Source organism: Orycteropus afer, unplaced genomic scaffold (assembly GCF_000298275.1).
Source record: "Orycteropus afer afer isolate SDZICR_OR568_19922 unplaced genomic scaffold, OryAfe1.0 scaffold00035, whole genome shotgun sequence".
Classification (NCBI taxonomy): Eukaryota; Metazoa; Chordata; class Mammalia; order Tubulidentata; family Orycteropodidae; genus Orycteropus; species Orycteropus afer.
Genome location: NW_006921622.1, coordinates 18,260,322 through 18,283,912, shown reverse-complemented (window position 1 = coordinate 18,283,912; position 23,591 = coordinate 18,260,322). Strand labels below are relative to the sequence as shown.

At 34.9% G+C, this 23,591-nt stretch overlaps 1 protein-coding gene across 1 annotated transcript in view; it reads right to left on the bottom strand.

The window, feature by feature from the left end:
- Positions 1–5,506: 5,506 nt before the first annotated feature.
- YME1L1 (YME1 like 1 ATPase) overlaps positions 5,507–23,591 on the bottom strand; it is a 63,404-nt gene continuing 45,319 nt past the window's right edge. The window contains exons 9-19 of the mRNA XM_007936399.2: positions 19,081–19,171; positions 16,582–16,734; positions 15,781–15,913; positions 14,492–14,554; positions 12,598–12,710; positions 11,869–12,024; positions 9,890–10,041; positions 9,120–9,246; positions 8,945–9,018; positions 8,229–8,315; positions 5,507–5,650 (exon numbers count right to left, since the gene is read on the bottom strand). Of these exons, the coding sequence (XP_007934590.1) occupies positions 5,507–5,650; positions 8,229–8,315; positions 8,945–9,018; positions 9,120–9,246; positions 9,890–10,041; positions 11,869–12,024; positions 12,598–12,710; positions 14,492–14,554; positions 15,781–15,913; positions 16,582–16,734; positions 19,081–19,171 (1,293 nt within the window). The remainder of the gene's footprint in view (positions 5,651–8,228; positions 8,316–8,944; positions 9,019–9,119; positions 9,247–9,889; positions 10,042–11,868; positions 12,025–12,597; positions 12,711–14,491; positions 14,555–15,780; positions 15,914–16,581; positions 16,735–19,080; positions 19,172–23,591) is intronic.

The window sequence follows — 23,591 nt, the reverse complement described above, 5'->3', positions numbered from 1 at the left end:
TGTAATCCATCCCCCCATGAAATGCATTCCCACTATTCATATAAATTCATAACAGATTAGCTACCCATTATATTACCATGATAATGAAAGAGAAAACAGTAGTATTTACATATAACTAAATTCAGTTTCTTTGGTGATGAGGGGGACAAAATTTTGTATAAAAATTAAACACTCATTTCAAATGCATCAATTAATTATGCAAATTTTCACGTCCACTACTGGGTATTTTTTCAATCCAAAGAACAATGTTACATTTAACATATTTTATTAAAATATTACATACTTAACATTAAGAAATATGCTTACAATTAGCTGTAATGAAGAGAACTATTCACTTTTAAATGGATATGAAAATATAAAGGATATCTGAAAATAAAACATTTATCAGTTACTAAAAGTAATCAACTTATTAACAGGTATAGATTACATGTGAAACTCTTAACATTTTGATAGCTTTGAATGGAAACATGTCATTTAGATAAAGTCTAATAGTCCACTTTAAAAGCATTCTCATTAAACTGCTTTAGAGTATGTTTTAAACTCAGTTAGGTTTAAAAACCTAATTTTCTGTGTCAACTTTCACCAAAAAATAAAGTGTTTTTAAAAAAGTCAGTCAGGATAAACTAACTTTCAGTGAAGTAGAAACTGACAAATACTTTCACTGTTCAAAAAACAACTATACTGCTGGATAAAACTGTCAAAGACAACCATTTCAGCACTCTGGAACAACTGAAGAAATACAACAAATTAGGAAATGTTGATTCATGAAAACCACTTAAGTTTGGATTTACTCTTAAAAAGCACTATGTGATGTTCTTGCCTGGGGCTGCTCCTATCCCACCCTAGCTCTGCCAGTGCAGTGGTTCAGTCAAGGCAAAGACACACCATGAAAACAAGCAGCTCTGATGTCACTTTCAGAAGAAACTCACTTGATTTGATGTGTTGTAACTTGAAGTGGTGATCTCAGTGGTAAGCACACAGAGTCAACTGGTTTCAAAGCTGCAGTCCTGGAAGGTGAGCCAACCATTGGAAACTTGATAGCACACTATATATTTTGGGTTCACCAGAGGCTGGATGCATGCAGAGCATATACCGGAGACGGCTGAAGCCACCAAGGACATCCCTAGTTAACAGAGTTCATATATATGCACAAAGGAAGATCCAAAAGCCCAGCAGAAAGAAAAGGCCAGGGAAAACTGGAAAACAACCTGAACTTTAAATGTGCTTGACAACTCACATACCAGTCCATCAGGAAATCCATCAGTTGAAGGCCTTCCTGGCTGGAAGGGTTTGAGCAAAAACTCTGATCAATCACTGGCTCAACACTAAGCTATGCATATACAGTAGGACCCTCAGGAAGGCAGACTTAAAAATAAAAACAAGAAAAATTAAATTTAAAAAATAGCTGAGCAGAGATGGCAGTCATTATAAATACAGTAGAGACTGACATCACAAATTGAGTCCAGGCAAGGTACTAAACAAACAAAGAATTAATTAACAAGCCTCTGGTGAAAAATCAGAATCCATAGTTGCTGCATTATATTATCTAAAATTCAACACAAAAATTAACAGATATGCAAAGATATAAGAAACTGTGACCCTTCCTTAATCAGTAAAGCACACAATCAAAACTGTCTCTCTGTGGGTCCGCAAATGTTAGATTTAGCAGAAAAATACTTCAGAGCAACTTTTATAAACATGTTCAAGGAACTAATGGAAATTGTATATAAAGATTTAAAGAAAACTATGACAAGACTTAATGAATAAAGAATCTTAATAAAGAGACACAATTATAAGATGTATATAAGATATATGGAAATTTAAGCTGAAAAATACAATATCTGAAATAAAAAATTTAATATATTTGAGATGCAAAAGAATTAGTGAATTTGATGAAGAATCAACAAAAATTATCCAATCTAAAAAACAGAGAGGAAAAAAGATTGGAAAAAAAATATGAACAGAGATTCAGAGACCAGGACAACATCAAGTGTCCCAAAACAACTATAATGGGTGTCTTGAGAAGATTATTAAAAAGGCACCCATGGGGAGTGGGGGAAATTGAAGAAATGATGCCCCAAATTTGATGAAAAATATTAAATCTACTCAAAGAAGCTCAAAAAACCTCAAGTAGGAAAAACAGCAAACACACCTACACACATCACAGTGAAACTGCTAAAAGACAAAGCCAAGAAAAGAAAAAAATTTAAAGCAACAAAAGAAAAACAACCTACTGCATACAAGAGACTAACTATATAATTAACAGCTGATTTCTCCCTTTAAAAATGGAAGTCAGAAGACAGTGGGGTGATATATTCAAAGAGATGAAAACAAACATAAAATAACCTGTTAACTAGATATTCTATATCCACAAAAACTTTTTTTTTTTTTTTTAAAAGGCAAAATAAGTCAGTTAGATAAACAAAGACTGAAAAAAAGATTATATAAAGTAATAATTATACTACTGTATGTTGGCGATCATGAGGATGATGCAGGACTGGGCACCATTTGTTCTGTTTTATGTATGTCATCATGATTTGGAGTCAACTAGATGGCATCCATCGATCTACCCATTTTTGAGCTTATATCCACACATCCTTGAGTATATATGAATGTAATATATATATGATAATAACAAAACAAAGAAGGAGAGAGGAAAAGAGATATATAAGAAAAAACTTCTGTATTTTACTAGAATTAGTATTATTTTGAAGTAGATTGTGGTACCAAACCAAACTCACTACTATCGAGTTGATTCCGATTCATAGTGGCCCTTCCTTGGGTTTCCAAGGCTGTAAATCTTTATGGAAGCCGACTGCTTCATCTTTCTTCTGTACAATGGCTGGTGAGTTTGAACCACAAACCTTTCCATTAGCTGCCAAATTCCTTAACCACTACACCACCAGAGTTCCTTACTAAGACAAAACTAAAAAATTTTTAGTAGAGAAATAGCAGAGAATTAAAATGGGACCCAATAAATTATTTAACAAAATATTTAACAAAAAGTATTTAACAAAAACAAAAGTATTGAACAAAAATGACAATAAAGGAGGAACAAACAAAAAAAAAGGCAGGAGACAAACAGAAAATAGCAATATGGTAGATATATAATTAAATTTGAATAAATGCCACACATGCGCAAATGGCAGAGATCGTCAGATTGGATTAAAAAAGCAAGACCTGTATCTGATAAAAAGACATATTCAGAATAGACAATCTTTGACAATTTAATAAGAAAAAGGGAAAAATCTCAAGTAAAAAAATGGGCAAAAGATTTAAATAGACATTTCTCCAAAGCAGACATACAAATGGCCAATAAGCATAAGAAAAGATAGATGCTCAATATCATTACTCACTAGGGAAATGAAAATTAAATCCACGAGATACCACTTCACACCCACTAAAACCAAAATCAAAGCCACTGCTACTGAGTCGTTTCTGACTATAGGACAGAGTAGAACTGCCCCATAGAGTTTCCAAGGATACAGACTGCCTCATCTTTCTCCCATGGAATGGCTGGTGGGTTTGAACCATTGACCTTTTGGTTAGCAGCCAAATGCTTTAACTACTCTGCCACCAGAGCTCCACATAGCCACTAAAATGGACATAATCAAACAGAAAGATTATAACAAGTATGGTGAAGTATGTGAAGAAACTGTAACCTTCATACATTGCTGCTAAGAATGTAAAATGGTACAGATACTTTGAAAACAGTTCATTGGTTATTTAAAGAGTTAAACAGAATCTTACCATATAACCCAGCAATTTCAGTCCTGGAAATTTACCCAATAGACTTTAAAACATTTATCTATACAAAGACCTGTACAACAGTGTTTATAGCAGCATTATTCTTAATAGCCCAAATCTGAAAACAATTCAAATGTCCATCAACTAGTGAAGATAAATAAATGTAGTTCATACAAATATTGGAATACTTATTTAACAATATAAAGAAAGGAAATAATGATACATGTTACAATAGCTGAACCTCAAAATCATTATACTAATTGAAAAGAAGCCACATGCAAAAGACAACAGATTCTATTTACATGTAATGTCCTGAAAAGACAAATTTATAGAAAAGGAAAGCAGATCCATGTTGCCTGAGGCTTGGGGTGAGAGCAGGAACTGACTGTAAACCAATTAAGAGAACTTTTGAGGGCAACAGTAATGTTCTAAAACTGAACTAGATGCACAAATATCTTTGAATTGTACACTAACAATAAGTGAATTTTATAGTATGTAAATTACTCTGAAATCTGTAAAAAAAATTTTTGAAAAAAGTTAGGTAAGATAGATAAGACGATCAATGTCAAATACATATGTATATGTGTGTGCATCTATATACAGAGAGAGAGGATGGGCAATTGGTAACTATCCATTGAGTGTATGCAGGGATTCTTTACGCTATTCTTGTAACTTTTATGTATATTTGAAATTACATAAAATAAAAAGGTCAAGAATATAATGCACAAGCTCCTTCTAACTGTGTCTAACTTCTTCAATGAAGACCATATACACCTTAAAATTTATTAGAAAACTGTAGGTAGTTTTAATAAAATCACTTCAAGAATATAATCCTGCTGTAAAACCAATATGCTCTAAAATAATATTTCTATTGAGTTAAATAAAAATTCATCTGTAAATCCTCTAAGAGCACATTCAGATTCACAACACTGGAACTAAAAAAAAACAGGACGTTCCATTGCAAAAACAGGATAATTCAAAATTTCACTTTGAAGGGGGCTGAGTTTTAATTTCGCTTTTTATACCAAGCATAATTACATAGTTGTACAGAATGAGGTTTACTATTTGCTTATTTAACAAAATACTGCCATTTTGAAATGTTTCAACAGTCAAAGTGATAGTAATATTTTTAAAAGAATAAGAAAATGCATGGCATATTTTTAAAGATTATAATCATTTAAATTTTGATTTGTATTTGTGTATCTACAATTCTCTTTTAGTTTTAAAAAGACCATTAAACATATGGTTAATCTGGAGCATAATTAAGGGCATCTTAATGAAATTTCAACTCATAAGCAGAGACATGGATTACCAACAGCCAAAAAGCATCATTTCTTTATGAAAGACAAACGATACCATTGAGAGATAAAGATAATCCTTCAACAATTTTAGCTTGCAAATTAAAAATGCTTCTTAGGAGCTAAAGGCACAGTGTTTATTCTGGCTGAAATAAGCAACCATAGAATCATTACTTATTTTCAAATTAATAACTGATTGACATTTCTCAAGTGAGCTGTTTTCAATCCTGATAGTTCTTTATTTTCTTTACCATATTTCACTATGGGTTGTTGATTTGGACTAGGTATCATCATGAGAATAACTAAACTTAGATAAATGTGACACAAGACTGACAAAGTGTTTCACACCTTGAATTATACCACATCAAGAAGGGGGAAAAAGCATTGCATAAGAAAACTACTGCAGTGCTACTTATACTCTTGCAATACAACCAGCTATGCATCCATTATCAAGATAGTTATCATCTCACTTCCAATTTCTTCCCCTCAAGAACAATCTGAATCTCTTTGGCATCCAAAGTCTCATAGGTCAGTAAAGCTTCTGCTAGATTCTTATGCTCTTTCGCATGAGTCTTCAAGATATGTTTTGCTCGTTCATATGAGTCCTGAAATAGAAAAGGTTAAGAAAGAAGAAAAGTTAGGTTCAATAAAAACCACAGTCAACATGAAAGGAAATAAAAATTTTATGTATCCTAAAAAAGGTGAAATATGTTATTTTTATTTATATATATAAGCGTTTGAAAGCTTGGCTCCCAAAGATAATTCTTCTATACTTTCAAATGTTCTATTTTTAACCTTAAAAATCTATCACGTTCATAGACACTAAGGACCCCTTAGACAAAAAAGCTACTTTTAAAAATAAAAGCATACATTGTATTTACCTATTTTTTAAAGTAAGACTAGTGGACATAGACATCTATTTCTCTATTCAATATATTTGGTGGAAAAAGGAGGCTGTGCCTTTGACCACTTGAGATTTCACCCATCTATTCGTTCTAAAACTGCCAGAAAAGATTTACCTTTCCATTCTTTCACTTGCTAATTCACTCATTTTCCAGTTTCTGACAAATGTAATACAGCATTATTACAGATGATCCTTATTTTTATGTTTGATTTTTTGCAACCCAACATAAATGAGTCAAACACGTCAGCTGCCTTTCAAATAGTACTACTAACAGTTCATTTCTGACAATGTCCCAACCTTTGTCTATACAATCTCTATTTCATTATTTGAGTATCTAATTGCATTTTCACCTTTATAAAACTAGGTGGAAAATGTGAAAATGAATTTATCAACACTAGCACTGTGCCAGGAAAACTGTTTTATAACATTTTGTTTATAGATTATGATTATAAATTGTTATTCTTTTGAAATTCATATATATTTGAAACTAAGGTGCTACTAACTGGAAATCATTTCTCCTTAATATTAATAATGTGACTTTGCTACCTAGTAGAAAAAGACTATGTACAGCCTTTCTAATCTATCCTTGCAAACTGAAAGGCTCCAAGTTTATGATTTCTGAATATAAATGTATTACAGCAGTTCTGGAGTACAAGATCACCTACACATACTAACAAATCGTAAGGGAGAGAATGAAGAATCAGGAAGGCAAAGAGGCCTTCTCTTCCCAAACATGTTCTAAATCTTTCCATTAAACAAACTTTCTACACTCTTAACTTCCCTAAGCATTTGTTCTACCTACTCAAGTTAATAAAATCTGGCTTTCTTCTCTGGGTACTGCTTTCCCTAAGCCCTCTCAAAACCAAACAAAAAACCTGCTGCCATCAGGGTGACTCTGAGTCGTGGAGACCCCATGTGTTACAGAGAAGAACTGCTCCATAGGGTTTTCTTGGCTTTAATTAATCTTTATGAAAAGGAGCCCTGGCCTATAATAGTTAAGCACTCAATTGCTAATTAAAAGATTAGCAAGTACTCGGTAATCTACTCCTGTCCAGATTACAGCCAAAAAACCCTATGAGGCAGTTCTTCTCTGTAACATGGGGGTGCTATGAGTGGAAACCAAGTCATGCATGGCACTACCAACAATCTTTATGGAAGCAGATTAACAAGGCCTTTCTTCTGCAGTGCTGCTGGGTGAGTATGAAACCACCAAACTTTCGGTTAGTACTCAAAGGCAAACCATTTACATGTCCTCTCTTTCCCCAGATAGTTCAGGGTAGAAAGGTGAGCTCTTTGTTCCCAATCACCATTTTCAGACAGTTACTACTCTATGCTCTTACATAAAACACTATTACTCTGAGATCCATGCCATTTAACTATATTCTATATTCTTATCCACTGTACTTTTCACTGTGCCATGTAAGAAATACTCTTTATACATTTCTCATTCACTAAAGATTTTTGGCACTCAGCTCAGTGTTCCTTTCCATCCTGAGTTCTGCCTTCATGAGTGGGTAACTTCAAGACTGAACAAATATCCAAACTCTCCACTAAGCTATACCTCAACTTGAAACCACAAACTTGGAAACATAAACTATATCCCAACTTGAAATCTTCACTGTCTCAAAGGCACCTTAAATTCAACATGTATAAAAGGAACTCATGATCTACCTACTTCCTAATCTTAGCTCACCTACAGTGTTTTCTCTCAGTATCTCTTGAATTCTTTGACATTTCTGCATTTCTACTTGTACTATCTCAATCTAAGCATCCATTTTACCATGCCTGGATTAGCCCATTAGCCTACTAACTGATCTTAATGAAGCTACTACTCTTACACATTCCTTTACGCTAACCTCTATTGGACAGTGTAGCCAAAGGGATATTTGTTTTGCTTATTCTGTATTCTTAGCACATACACACTGCTGGGCATAAAGCAAGTAATAATAATTGCTAAATAAATGACAGAATGAGAAAACAATTCAATAAAAAGTATCCTCAATGCTAATACCTCTTATGGTTTTGCAGCTAATGTAGAACTGAATTCTTTTAGCCATAAATTGTTCTAAGCATGGACAGCATAAATATCCAGTCCATACCCAGAGGTTCGCTAACATATTGAAATCATGTTTCAATATGTGCAATCTATTAGTTTTATTACATATAGTGGCATTTCTAATGAAACGGACCTCATTTATGATCATTTTCTAAACACCCAATTATTTAATCACATTCTATCTAAGTGAATTTAAAAAGGCATAAAATAATATTATCATTACCCTTAGAAGGATTCTTATTTCTTGCTCAATAGCAGATTGAGTTTCTGGACTCAATTTCCCTGTATCATTGTAGGTCATAACTCCAAGCTAAATTAAAAGGGAAAAAGTAGTCAATAGAAAACCCCAAAATCACTAATAAAGGCAACAGAGAAATTACTATACTATATATGAAGAAAGAAATATCATGGGGGCAAAATATATTATAAAAAATATACTAACAAAGTACATTATAAAATTATATAAATATAAAAATTTTAAATTATATAATTAACAAAGTATATTATAAAATTTAAAGTTGTTAAGAGTCAGGTTCTGAGTAGCTTCTTCTACCTTGAAAGGTCTTCCAAGTTCAGAAATCTACAACTCACAGCATAGGAGTACTGCAGGGAGTCACAGTTATAATGTGGAACATGTACCATACGCAAAGGGAAAAGTAGAGCTGAATAGGTAGGCTCTCTGATGCTATAGGAGATGGCTAAAGAGTTTATCAGTTTGGTTAGCTCTGGATTGCTAATAACTGGATGGCTGAGCAGCTACACTATAAATGGATGCCATATTATTTTTACTCTGAGAATAAAATTAAGAACAATGGTCACAATGAAATGACACAAAGGAAAAAGTTTTGTAATGAGAAACCTCTCTAAAAAAGAGGTAACTGGGGCATGATCATAGCATAAACATCTTATACATAAAGAAGAATTAAAATTAGCTATCACCTTTTCACTCATTCCAAATTTGGTAACCATTCGCTTTGCTATTTTAGTTGCATTATCAAAATCACTGGAAGCTCCTAAAAATAAAAAAAAAAGTATATATATATAATTCAATTTTTAAAAATAAATATAAACCAGCAAAGAGAATTGTGAACTAAAGCCATTCTTTACAGTCTACCTGTTGTAATATGGTCAGTTCCAAATATAAGTTCCTCTGCTACTCTTCCTCCCATACTAACATCCATTTGCGCAAGTAGCTGGGCTCTTGTTTCATTCCATCTGTCATTTTCAGGCAACAGGGATACCTAGACAATTGAAAAATATTCAGAGAATAACCAAAGGGGAAAAAAAATCAGATATAGTTCTGAAATAGGTTAAAAAAACGTAATACAAATACTACAGTACTTAATACCATGATGCTAAAACCCAAAAAACATTTAATAGAGATGGATATCAAGTAACTAATAAGAAAACCAGCAACTGATAAAGTAAGAAAACTCTTTATAAAGCAAAAGTGCTGCAACAGGACTGTTTTATTCCTAGTTTTACAAAAATGGTAAGCAGATCTGTAATCGGAAAGATATACTATGAGAACAGAACATGTACTAAATGTGAAAGACCTTAGAAAACCTACTGAACCAGTTACTATTACACATAATTTTTTTCTTTTAGGGGAGAAGATCAATTAGATGTTTAAGAATTACAGTTTCTGACATGCCCAAGTTAAATTTCACAATGCAAATATATGATAACAGAATTATACTAAAAAATACTCCTTTTGAGAAGAAAAATTTCACAATGTCTCTGATTTCAGGAAATATGAAAACTTAAAAACTAGACAAATTTTCTTCAAACACATTTTATTCAGTAATTTCCCACAAAAACTGCATTAGCTAATTTGCTGCTTTTCCTACATTTATTCTTTTTGAAATCAAAGAAAACACTTACATGTCCTAGTGTTGGCCCTCGTGGCATGATTGTTGCTTTGTTGATAGGCATTGCATCTTTAGTATAATATGCAATGATAGCATGGCCAGATTCATGATATGCTGTGATGGTTTTGTTTTTGTTATCAATTTCCACGCTTCTACGTTCAGGGCCTGAAGATAAACATTGAAGTAAAGTAATCTATCAGAGAGGATTTAAATGAATAGAACCAATTTTCCTTAAAATCATTCTTAGAGTAACATGATTTAATCTTACTAGTAAATCTCTTGACCACACCAATAGTTTCTTCAAAAAGTGAGAATACAACACAAGCAAACCTTAATATTTGTTAACTGAAAACCAAACTGTAAACTTAACTGTTGTATCAAAAGGGAAAGCTTAATTGTTAAAAAGTAAACTTCCAATTTAATGTGAATGTTATAATAAACTTGTTTCTATGTCAATCTAAAATTAAATAATAAGGAAAAATAAAATCCACTATCCTTTTTTTTCCCCCAATTGTGATTTGGGTCAAAGTTTACAGAGTAAATTTACTTTCCATAAAACAGTTCACATACATTTTGTCTCATGACATTGACTACAATTTACCACAATGCAACAGCTCCCCTCCCACTTCCTCCCGATAGTTACCTCTTCCCTGTGTCCATCCCTTCATGCACTCCTGCCCTAAACTGTCTCCCTGTGCACACACAGCCCTTCTATTCTCTCATGATTGTTCTCTCCGAGGAGTGTATCTACTTAGTGTAAATGTTCACCTCATATGCCTGTCTTTTGTTTGTCTGGAAGCCACAGGAGTGGGTTCAACTCCAAACCTGAAGGGCAGCTAGAGCCCATAGTCTCAGTGGTTCCACCAGGCTCTATCAGACCAGATAACCTGGTCCCCCCTTTTTTATTTCCCCAAATGATTTTGAGTTTTGTTCCACATTGTTCTCCCTCTATCCAGAAGCTCCTACATAGATCCCTCTCTGAGTAGTTAACAGTGGTAGCCAGGCACCATCTAGTTCTTCTGGTCTCATAGTTGTATAGACTGAGGATCACATGGTGTAGCTGTTGCCTGGACTAAATGTTTCCACCAATCTTTGGTTTTCTTCATTCTTCTTTGCTCTGGACGAGGAGAGACCCATCGTTGCATTTAGATGGCTGCTTGCAAGCTTTTAAGATCCCAGTTGCTACTCACCAAGTGAGTAGGAAGTGGAACATTTTGTGTAGAATGTTATGCCAATTGAGCTTAATATCCCCTTTGACTATGGTCCCAAGCCCACAGGTTCAACTACTTGCTCCCTCTGGGTGGCTGGCTGTGCCTAAGGAGTGAGTACAACCCTGTCCCTTGTCAGCTCTACTATATGTCTGAAAATCCACTGTCCTTTATTAGGGTGTTCTGCTGGCGAAGTGCCTAAGGCATTTGATTGCTAACCAGAAGCCTGGCAGTTCAAACCCCCCAGTCACTCCTTGGAAAAAAGGTTGGGCAATCTACTTCCATAGTGATACTGCCTTAGAAACCCAAGGAGGGGTCGCTAAGAGTCGCAAAATGCATGGACTATTCCTTGACCACTGTAATCACATAAGTTATTGAAATATATTGGCAGTGTCAGAGGCCAAATTATATTGATATCATCAAGTACATATTTTCACGTTCTCATACTTTCCTTTTTTACTGTTCTCTCTTCTCAGTTAGAAAAAAGATCTCCTAAGACAAAACTAATGAATATATACTATAGTATAAAATTGAGTTCTACATAGCTGACAAGATGGGTATTGTGAATAAAATAAAATGTTACTGCTTATTGGTATCTGACTCTCAAATTCAGAATTTGTAAAAAGTATTCATTACAAATATCGAAAACTCAGATACTAAAGTTTTAGAGTAAGATTATATTCAACACAACCACAGGTTTCAGCTGCCTGAATAGAACATTTGCAAAAACAGTAACAATTTATTCTTTAACATAACAAAAACAGTAAGGTAGAAAAAAACCTACCCATTAGAATTTTATCTTTGGAAAACTCCAGTTCCTTCATGGTGACCATTTCTTTTCCATCAACAGCTGCTTTTAATGCAGCCTGGTTCACGAGATTCTCAAGTTCTGCTCCAGAAAACCCAACAGTACCTCGAGCTATGATTTCTGGATCAACAGCTATGTGAAAAGAGAACACACTGTCTAAAACAGAATCTAAGACTGGTAAATCTTTTGTGTACTAGAGAAGGTAAAATCAATAATACTTGATTCTGAAGGGTGTTCACAGAAAGCTCTTCACTATTTAAAGAACTCACATTCCCAAGGAAAAAAGAAAAAGCTCTGTTTATTACTAAAGTAGGTTCATAATATTTCTATATACATGTTTTATAGTTTGCTTTTGTGCCATTTGGGTCCAATCTGGCTATACCAAGAACTACTATTTCTGGTACATTTTCTACTATTTTACATTCTTCTTCAAAAAATTTTTATGAATATCCATATTGAAATATATTATCTGTCTCCATAAAGAAAATTTTTTTTTGAATTAAAGTTCAAAATGATAAGACAATTTCCTGGGTACAAAATAATTAAGGAATGGACTAAAAAAAAGACAAATAAATGAACTAATACTTTAAAACACTTATCTAGCAAGGACCAAAGAACAGGGTAGATGCATATTTAATAAAGTAATAATGTCTACAATGTATATTTAATAAAGTAATAACGTTTGCACTGTAAAATTAGACTTACACTGATCAAACTTTATTTTATTGAGATACCATTTCAAAATTTCTGTTCGACCTTTCACATCTGGCCTTGGAACTGTAACTTGCATGTCAAAACGACCAGGACGTATTAAGGCACTGAAAGAAGAACACAGAACAAAATTTAAATTAATAAGTTGACTGTTTATGCTGAAGTTCATGTTAAACAGGACTGACTCAATAAAGAGATGAGTAAAAACAAAAGGCTACAGCCAGGGATTCGAAGGCTACCCATTTGGCAGCAGAGGCTTATGTGTTGCTATGATGTGGAACAGCTTTCAGCAGAGCTTCCTGATTAAACAAGATTTAAAAAAAGGCCTGGTGATCTACTTCTGAAAATCAGGAAATTAAACCCCTATGGATCACAAGAGTCCAATGACTCAATAGCAGCTAACAACAGAGATCAGGAGTTTTGAACATAAATAATCAGGAAGCAGCTTTTAAAACATGGCTCAAGGTGTGTCCTCTGGTCAGTAGGCACGTGATTTGAGATAGCTTTCAGAGCTAATGGATTATTTGAGGAAGTTGTAGGTAAAAGCAGGAAGAGAATAAAATGTTTTTTTTTGGAAAAGTGATCATACAAGAGACCAGCCCTTGAGAATAAAGGATCTCTCTCTCTCAAAACAAACAAACAAAACATGGCTCAGTCATAAGAATCTCAAGATAAAACAAAAGTTTAAATAGATCTATGCTTTCATCAATTTAACACCTACCCTCAAAAACAAAACCTGCAAAGAAGTCCATCAAGGACAAACAAGTTAATAGTAGTCTATTATGAGAGCTACAAGAAGCCTGATTGATGTAGTGCTTAAAGTGCTCGGCTGTCAACTGACAGGTTAGCTGTTTGAAGCCACTAGCCACTCAGAGAGAGCTCTGGTAGCATAGTGCCTAAGGCACTTGACTGCTAAGCAGAAGGCTGGCGGTTCAAACCCACCAGCCATTCCTCAGCAATCTCCTTCCGTAGTGGTACTGCCTCGGAAACCCAAGGAGGGCCCGACTATGAGTCGGGTCTGACTCAATGGCAAATAACAACAGGCACTCAGAAAGATATGGCAGGCTGCTTCTGAAAAGATAACAGCCTTGGAAACCCTATGTTCTACCTTGTCCTCCAGGGGTCCTTATATATGGACCCTGGCTGAGAGCAACATGTTTGGTTTCCTTCTTTCTTTTTTTTTAATGCTACATGCCCATCTCAACTGCTTAAGTACAGAATGTTAGACTAGAATTTGAGGCAAAGATAATTATTAGATTAATTTAAAATACGAATAATTTATTATTCTACAGGAGTTCTGGTGGCATAGGGCCTAAGGCATTTGACTGTTAACTAGAAGGCTGGTGGTTCAAACCCACCAGCCACTCCTTGGAAGGAAGCTGGGCAAACTACTTCCATAGTAATAGTGCCTTGGAAACCCAAGGAGGGGTCGCTATGAGTTGGAACCGACTCGACGTCAATGAGTTTGTTTATTATTGTATAATAAAAACAGTAACATTTTAATACAAATTTTAATTTCAAGCTGATTTTAATACCATGGTAAATTTTATTTAAAAAATGCTCTCCACTGAAAAGAAATTTTTGAAATAAAAATAAAAAATGAGAATCGTTTTAGCAGTTTTACTGAGATGTAATTCACACATCACAGATGCACCCATTTAAAATGCACAATTCAGAGTTTTTTAGTATGTTCAGAGTTATGCGAACATCATCACAATCTAATTTTAGAATATTTCCATCATTGTAAACGTATCTGTTAGCAGTCACTTCCCATTCTCCCCAGCTTCTGGCAACCACTAATGTACTTTCTATCTCTATGAATTTGCCTATTCTTGATATTTCATATAAAGCATGTATCAGTACCTCACAAAAATCTTTTAATACTTACTTATCTAATGCTTCTGGGAAGTTTGTGGCTCCTATGATGATAACACCTTCATTAGGTTTAAAACTTAAAAAAAATAAAATAGAGTACCTCTTTTTAATTGTTAATTAAAGCATAGCATACATATACACACACTCTATAAAACATTGTTTGTATCATTAACCTTTGTAACAGGCAAGAATAGGAATTGAGTTTATGTCCAAAAGACTAAGACCTCTCTAACTGATTTTAAAAAGGAACAAATGCAAGAACAGTGCAATTCAATAAAATGACTAACAATAAATCACCAAAAAGTCTTTAATTACCTGCCTTCACAATACTTACTCTACTTTGGAAGAAATGACTTAACTAAAAATCTTGGACATAAAATTAATGTAAAATGTACCTGATTTATTTTTGAAAAATTATTTTCAAGTCTACCAATTCAAATATTTGCTCCTAGATTTATTTGGTTCTAGAATGACTGACAGGACTATATGATACATTTTTAATCCTTTCAAATCAACTCTACCATTTGCTTCGTATATTATAAAAGTTGATACAAGCTTTAAATTCTCACAAACTGTACAGGAACCAGAGCATTCTATGACTTCTTCAACTAGACTACTAGCCTCAGCTTAAGTCATTGCTTCTCGGTGATATGTATAATGCAAATAAATGAGAAAAGAGGTGTTATGGTTTGAATATGTTTTGTAAATCCTAACCTCTAACACTCACGGTTATAATCCCATTTGGGAATGACTTGTCTTTGTATGTTAATGAGATGGGATCAGTGTAGGGTGTATCTTGCATCAATCTCTGCCACATGAAGATCTCCCAAGAGCAGAAGCTCAGGAAGACAAAGACCTTCTTCTAGAACTGGCAGAGAAAGCCTTTCTGGAGGGCTGACACCCTGAATTTGAATTTCTAGCATGGTAAACTGTTGAGAAAATAAATTTTTGTTTGTGAAAGCCATCCACTTTTGGTATTTCTGTTATAGTAGCACTAAAGAACTAAGAAAACAGGCAAATGACCCAAATTAAATGAGAGGAGCTAATACATCAATACCCAAATAGTCATGGAAACAAGGGAACACTGAGAGAAAAACCTGCCTTGACTCCTTGCCTGATTTTTCATGTATCTAAAATGTAATTGAATACTTTATTGAAGCAATTTGCATAAAATCAACTTTATATATACCAAATACAGAAATGTATCTTTGACTAATTCTAAACAACTGTTAAAACAAGATAAATTCTAATTTTTAAAAAAATATCATCAAATCCTACAGAGAAAGGAAAGCTATCAATTACCCATCCATTTCAGCAAGAAGTTGATTTATAGTCTGCCTTGAATATGGATGCATTGGAGATTCAATTCTCTTCCCACCAACAGAATCCAATTCATCAATAAATATAACACAAGGAGCATTTGCTTTTGCTTCCCCTAAGAAAACAGAAAATAAATAAGAAATGCATCAAAACTTCTTGAACAAAAATACAATGTATTGATCAATCTGTTATATATGGATAATTGAGAAAGGTTTGATATGGGTGAAGGAATTCAAAAAAGAAAGAAAAAAGCTTAGCTATAAGTTGATAGTTTTTGACACACGTGAGTTTATCATATTAGTCTTTGTTCCTTTACAATAACAATAAATGTCACTAGGAAAAAAAAAACTATATTACTATAGATTATCAAAAGCCAACGAAAGAAAATACATAAAAGAGAAAACATACAAGCGATTATTTTATTTTTTAACTAACATGAGCATAAAAAGGAAAAACAACTGGGTGTTCATTCTTAACTGTGCAAATTCTATATATGGGCTGAGGCTAATCACTACTTAATTGCATACTATAGAAATGATAAATAAAATGAAAAAGAGCTTTTCAGAGCCCCTAACCTCACAGAGCACCTCCCCTAGTTCCACTGAGTGGTCTCTTTGGAGAAATAGCACAGGTCTGTTTTAGCGCGCACAGTAAAGTACCTAAACAACATGGCTGGATCACCTAACTATCACGCCTACGTAATTAACAAAGAAAGGGTAAGGAATCCTCTTTCCCTAAATATTAACAAAATTTAGCATTTAAAAAAAATATATTAAAACATACTAAAAAGATTTCTGATACGGCTGGCTCCCACACCCACAAACATCTCATCAAATTCTGATCCAGATGCATAATAGAAAGGAACATCTGCTTCTCCAGCCACAGCTCGGGCAAGAAGTGTCTTTCCTGTCCCTGGTGGTCCGACTAAAAGAATTCCTACAATAAAAAGGAAACAAGAATACTTCAAATTTTTAACAAAACCATCTCATATTAAACTATAAAGCAAATAACATTTGAGCATAAAGGCACAACAGCACATATTTATCTCTGCTAATTCACTTCAAGATCTTCTCCATAACTAATTTTCCTATAGCATCTAAAGACTGTTTATGATAATAGACAAGACAGGGAGAATCTTCAGGTAAAAGAATATAAACCATTTAATCACCAAATGAGATAAAATTCCAATAAAGAGATTAAAAGCCTAAACAACCAGCTAAATGTAATGCACAAATCTAGACTGATCCTTTTTCATAAAAAGTGTGTATAAAAAGTATTCTATGGACAGTTGGTAAAAATTAGAAAAAAAAAAATTGGCTAGTATACTATATTAAGGAATTTGTGCTAATTTTCCTTGATGGGATAAGAATATTGTGTTTATTTAGGACCAAATCCTTATTCTTCTAACTCACTGCCCTCGAGTTGGTTCTGACTCATAGCGACGCCTCCTTGTGTTTCCAAGGTGGTATCACTACAGAAGTAGATGGCTAATTCTCTTTCCCAGGAGTGGCTGGTGGGTTTGAACTGCCAGCCTTCCGGTTAGCAGTCAAATGCCTTAGGCACTATGCCACCAGAGCTCCTGCCTTATTCTTAGGCGATACATACAGAACTATTTAGGTATAAAGTAGCTTGATCACACACAGTCACACATCCTCCAAAACTAGTTGTCATTGAGTCAATTTCAACTCACGGTGACCCCCTGTGAATCAGGGCAGAACTGTGCTTCACAGGCTTTTCACTGGCTGTTATTTTGAAAGTAGATAGCTCGGCCTTTCTTCTGAGAGGATGCTGGGGAAACTCGAACTTCTAATGTTTCAGTTAGCAGTAAAGCGTGATAACTGCACCATCCAAAGATTCAATACATATATATACAAATAAGCAGAGTGAAAGTAAATATGATAAAATGTTGAATCTAAGTGGATAGTAAGTACATGGATGTTACCTGTACTACTCTTTCAAACTTTTATATGTATTGGAAATTTTTCATAATAATAAAATTTCAAAGTCGGAAAAGTAGAATTTCTTCTTTATATATAAACTTTGTAATAAATATACAGATTACATAAAAAGGTAACAAAACTGTATTAATTAAATGCATTTGAACGTAAAAAAATTTAATGTAGAGTGCAAAAAATAAATTAAGTCTATCCTAATATTGACATGTTTTAGTGAGGCCTAACTGATTTAAAATAATAATTTTATCAATTTCTATAGATTATACCTTGGTTCCGGAATGATTTTCCACAAATGTATAAAATACCCCTTGTGATGAGAAATGGGAAGAGAATATTTATTCTATTTTCAACATTCACACTATATATTTTATTGCTGATTTAATAAATATACTCTTTGTAACAAATTAGTAAAAGTTTAGGCAAACACTGTCAATCATTGCTGAACTCTTACCATCAATACTTGGCAACATAAAATTAAAATTAAAAATTAATTTAATTTTTTAAAATAGTCATCCCAGTACTATTTTCAGTAAGAAATAAATTGTTAAGGACACCATAAAGCTGATAAAAATTATGTTGAGTTAACTGTGAAATATCAAAACTAAACTGAGTACCATTCTAGAAATAATTAGCCTACTCCTCAAAATGTTCATGATAATGAAAGACCAAGAAAGAAAATAAAAAAAGTGAGATTAGAGAATGTTTCAGATTGAAGGAAAAACTAAATATAGTATGTGATCCTGGACTGAATCATGCACTGCACGAAGAAGGGGGTAATGAGGTGGGCACTGAAAATCTGAATATGAACTATGACTTTGGTAACAGTTTAACAATGATGTTAAATTTCCTCATTTTAATAATTTACTATTAAATTAATAATAAAATGTATTATTAATTTAATAAATTATTAAGTTATTTTAAATAACTGGAGCCAGGAATTATGCTTTCAAAAAAGTACTTATTTTTTAGAAATACATACATAAGTTTTTAGGGGTAAAGGAGCACAACGTTTTAAAAATAGGTGTATATAAAGAAAGAAAGTAAATGATAAAGCAAATGAGGCAAAATATCTTAACAACTAGTGAGTCTGGGTTAATAGTATTCAGGAGGTGGAGTCCTTGTACTATTCTTGCAACTTAAAGTTTGAAATAAAATCAAAATGTGAAATCACAAAAAAAAAGTTATAGAATGTGTTTAGAATGGATACATTTTTTAAAATAGCAATTCAGAACTACATTTAATTGGTTAACTGTGATAAAAATTAAAATAGTAATATATTATAGCATTATTTTTCAGACCAAATCATAATACAGGGAAGATATCTTACCTTTTGGAAGTTTGCCTCCAAGTACAGTAAATTTTTGTGGGTTTTTCAAGAATTCAACAACTTCCTGTAATTCTTGTTTAGCTTCTTCCACCTAAATTGATACAATTTACCAAATGATTTTAAAGAGTAGATCAGGTTACCTAGGCTTCTTCAATATCATAATTTAATGTGGCTTTCAAAATTAAAAAGGCTTTAAAAGTGTATATACTTTTTTTTTTAAATATTGTGATTTCGGTGAAAGTTTACAGAGCAAATTCACTTTCCATACAGCAGTTCACATACACTTTGTCTCATGACATTGGCTACAATTTACGACAATGCAACAGCTCCCCTCCCACTTCCTCCCCATAGTTACCTCTTCCCTGTGTCCATCCCTTCATGTACTCCTGGCCCCTGAGCAGTCTCCCTGTGCATAAACAGCCCTTCTTTCTCGCATGATTGTTCTCTCCAAGGAGTGTATCTATCTCAGGTAAATGTTCAACTCATATTCCTGTCTTTTGTTTGGCTGGAAACCACAGGTGTGGGTTCAATTCCAGACCTGAAGGGCAGCTAGGGACTATAGTCTCAGTGGTTCCACCAGGCTCTATCAGACCAGCAAACCTGGTCACCCTTTTTTTTCCCCAAAAGATTTCGAATTTTGTTCTACATTGTTCTCCCTCTTTATCCAGGATCTCCTACATAGATGTCCCTCTGAGTGGTTGACAGTGGTAGCCGGGCACCATCTAGTTCTTCTGGCCTCATAGTCATATAGGGTGAGGATTGCATGGTGTACCAGTCGTGAGGACTAATTGTTTCCGTGAATCTTTGGTTTTCTTCATTCTCCTTTGCTCTGGATGAGGAGACACCCATCATTGCATCTAGATGGCTACTTGCAAACTTTTAAGATCCCAGTCACTACTCGCCAAAGTAGGAGGTGGAACAATGTTTTGTGTAGTATGTTATGCCAGTTGAGCTTGAAGTCCCCTGTGACTATGGTCCTGAGCCCACAGGTTCAACTACTTGCTCCCTTTGTCACAGCTGGCTGTGACCAAGAAATGACTACAACCTTGTTCCTTGTCAGTTCTTGGGAATTCTTACAGAACACACTAATACACTTTTAGAACCACTGTCTGCCAACCCTATACATGGTCTTGGGTACACTCCCTGCTGCACAGACATACCTAATAGTTCAGTCTGCCCACCCATCTATCCGCCTGTATACCCATGTTTGCCTTCTCTGACAACATAGTACTGTATGTGCAAAAGGATTCATAAGGATTCATATTTGTTGTCTGCACCTCCCTGTATCTCTCTGTCTTCCTCTTCCTCAATGCCACCATGTTGATCACTCACACTTGGTACACTGCCCTTTTCTTCACCCAAATCAATACTTATATCTACCTATCTAACACTGTTCCCTACCCTACCCTCCCACCCCTGATGATCAACAAAGAAAATTTCCTTCCATATATAAACCATTCCTTGACTTTTACAGTAACAGACTAATACAATATTTGTCCTTCTGTGATTGACTTATTTTACTTAGCATAATGTCCTTCAAGTTCATCCATGTTATGCGGTGTTTTGCAGATACTACATTATTATTTAGGGTTGCATAGTATTCCATTGTGCATATGTACCAGTTTGGTTATCCATTCCTCACAGTTGATGGACACCTAGGTTGTTTGCAACTTTTTGCTACTGTAAATAGTGCTGTGATGAACATGAGTGTGCATATGTCTGTTCTTGTCATGACTCTCTAAATGTATATACTTTTTAAATACTTAAGCACAGGGTTTTTTCCTGATTATTTCAAATTATGCAAAGTCTCCTTACTATCCCAACAAAAAAACATTTGAAGCTGCTTAAATTTTCTCAGGAGACAGTGGTTCCTCCAGTTAACAAAGGAGATATTCTTTAAAAGTCAAGTTATATATATCAGTGGCATTTGTCATGAGTAAATAAACTTACCAAGTGTGGTGGTTATGCTGTGTGTCAACTTGGCTGGGCCTGGCTGAATGGCTGGGCAGCTGGTAGTAGTTATTCCCCATGATGAGACTGGCAATCAACTCCATGGTGGGATCTATCACAAGCAGCTGAGTAGCTGCCTTTGGAATGTAGTCTGCTTCTTGTATATAAGGAGAAGCTTTGGGAATAGTCTCTAGCCTATGGCATGCTTGGACCCTACACGTAGCCATGTCGGTGCTCAGCAGCCTGCTATGCTCTACCGACCTTGGGACTTACAATGGACTTAAGTTAATGGCCTGCCATGTGGTTTGGTAACACTGGGACTGTGCCTTTTTACTTGTTGACCTTGGGGCTTCTCAGCCTCAGCAGCCAGCAGCTGAGTGAAGAAACACCTCTAGCTCCAGTGGGCCAGGAACAGAAGGCAGAGCTGGATTCATTCCAAGGTTGAGGGACTTTCACCCAGCTCCTAGAGCCTGGCACTTGAACTTGGACTTAAAGCCTCCAAATTGTAAGAATAAATTCCCGTTTGTTAAGGCCATCCCATTTGTGGTATATTTCTTGTCAGAGTGGCACTGGGTAACCAGAACATCAAGCAAGTTCCAAATCAAGAACTTCTTTTGACCTAGTTATGCGCTCCAAGGGCAAATGTGGTATGTATATTTACTATATATTCACAGTAAGTGTCTCTTTTTTCTGAGTTATAACATTAATTTGAGATTAATTATCAGGTTATTTCATTATAAGGGATTACTGTTGTTGTTGCTGTTATTATGTGCTGTAGAGTCAGACCCAACTCATAGCCATCTAGTAGATTCTGATGTAATAGTGACCCTATAGGACAGAGAAGACCTGCCCCACAGGGTTTGCAATGCTGTAATCTTTACAGAAGCAGTTTAAACCATGCAGTTACAGTTAACAGCTGAGCAAATCACTGTGCCAGCCAGGCTCCTTATTTTCAAGGCATCTATATACAATATGCCTTCATATTCAGAAACACTGGGCAAAGGATGAGATTCCTAAACATGATCTTTGATGCTGATTAAATGTACATCTGTTAATATTAATAGCTACCAACAAGACTCATAGGAGAACTATGTACAACTGAATGAAATGCTTTCAGCATCACTCAAGCCTGCACTATGCATGAGACACACTGGCCAAGAATGTAATCTTGTCTCCCACATAGAAGGTGAGAACTCTTACCACTGAATCACCAATGCCCTGAGAAAGAGTTGGAAGGACTGATTGATCACAAGTACAAAAGTGCCAGAATTATTTTGGTAAATTTAATGAGTTTGGTCTGTGAAAACTTGGATGTTATTGCAATTTTAACACTGATTCATTGTAGCATGGAAAACTTTATGAGGACCTACCTTAATTGCAATGAACTCAATTCCTTCTATAATGTTTAGGCATCAGCATATCTTTTTTAGCTTTGGACTCAGAAATCCCTTCATTGCAAAAGAAGTGTGGTAAAATCAGTAACTGAGCATAGACACCAGGGCAGAAAGCATCTAAGAATGCCCCAGATGACCACTGCCTCAACACTGGGTTCAGTTTAGGGTAGTTGCTAATTCCTGACCTTACACAGAACAAGAAAAGTTCTCTGCACTGATGGTTCAACTTTTCCAATACACTTGAACGCCATACACATCTCACACATAACACAACTGAAAAAGCATTCCTAGTATTCCTCCTCAAATTCTACTTTAGCCGTACCTTTCTCATGTTAACAAATGGCAACTCCATCTTTTTGATTTTTCAATCTAAAAATCTTGTGGTAATCCTTTGGGCCTGGAATTGAACTCACTCAAGTGGCTTAACTTCCAGCCAAATACTAGACAGGCCTACGAAGGGAACAATTAACCATATAGGTCCATTCCTTAGAACAATCAACCATGAGATGAGAAGGGTAGCATGTGTGCAGGAAGAAAGCTTAGAGGGCAAGAAAGCATAGTAAAGAAAAACCCACTGGGAAAAAGTAACCACAGGGAAGTGGGAAGGGAGATGTGGGGATTGCAATCTATGTCACAAAATAAAATATGTATGAACTATTGAATGGAAAATAAATTTGCTCTGTAAAATTTCACCCAAATCACAATTAAAAAAAAATTGCAGTTATTCTTCTTTCTTTCTCTTATATCCACCCTAATCCTTCAGTTTATTGTCCTTTGGTGGCTTGGGTATTGCTGTGAGGATGGAGACCATGCCACCAGTATATTAAATACAAGCAGGGTTATCCCTGGTGGACAGGTTTCAGTAGAACAAACAGACTGGGAAGAAAGACGGGGCCATCTACTTCTGAAAACACTGGCCACTGAAAACCTTACGAATAGCACTGGAACACTGTCTGATATAGTGCCACAAGATGAGCCCTACAGGTTGGAAGGCACTCAAAATACGACTGGGGAAGAGCTGCCTCCCCAAAGTAGAGTCTACCTGCGGTGTAGTAAATTACTTAGTGTGGCTTTTCTACCCATAAGTCTTTGTAAACACCAAGGTGGGAATTGCTATTAGCAACTGAGGAGATCCTGATTTTAAAGTCGCCCACCTGGGTTATTTCT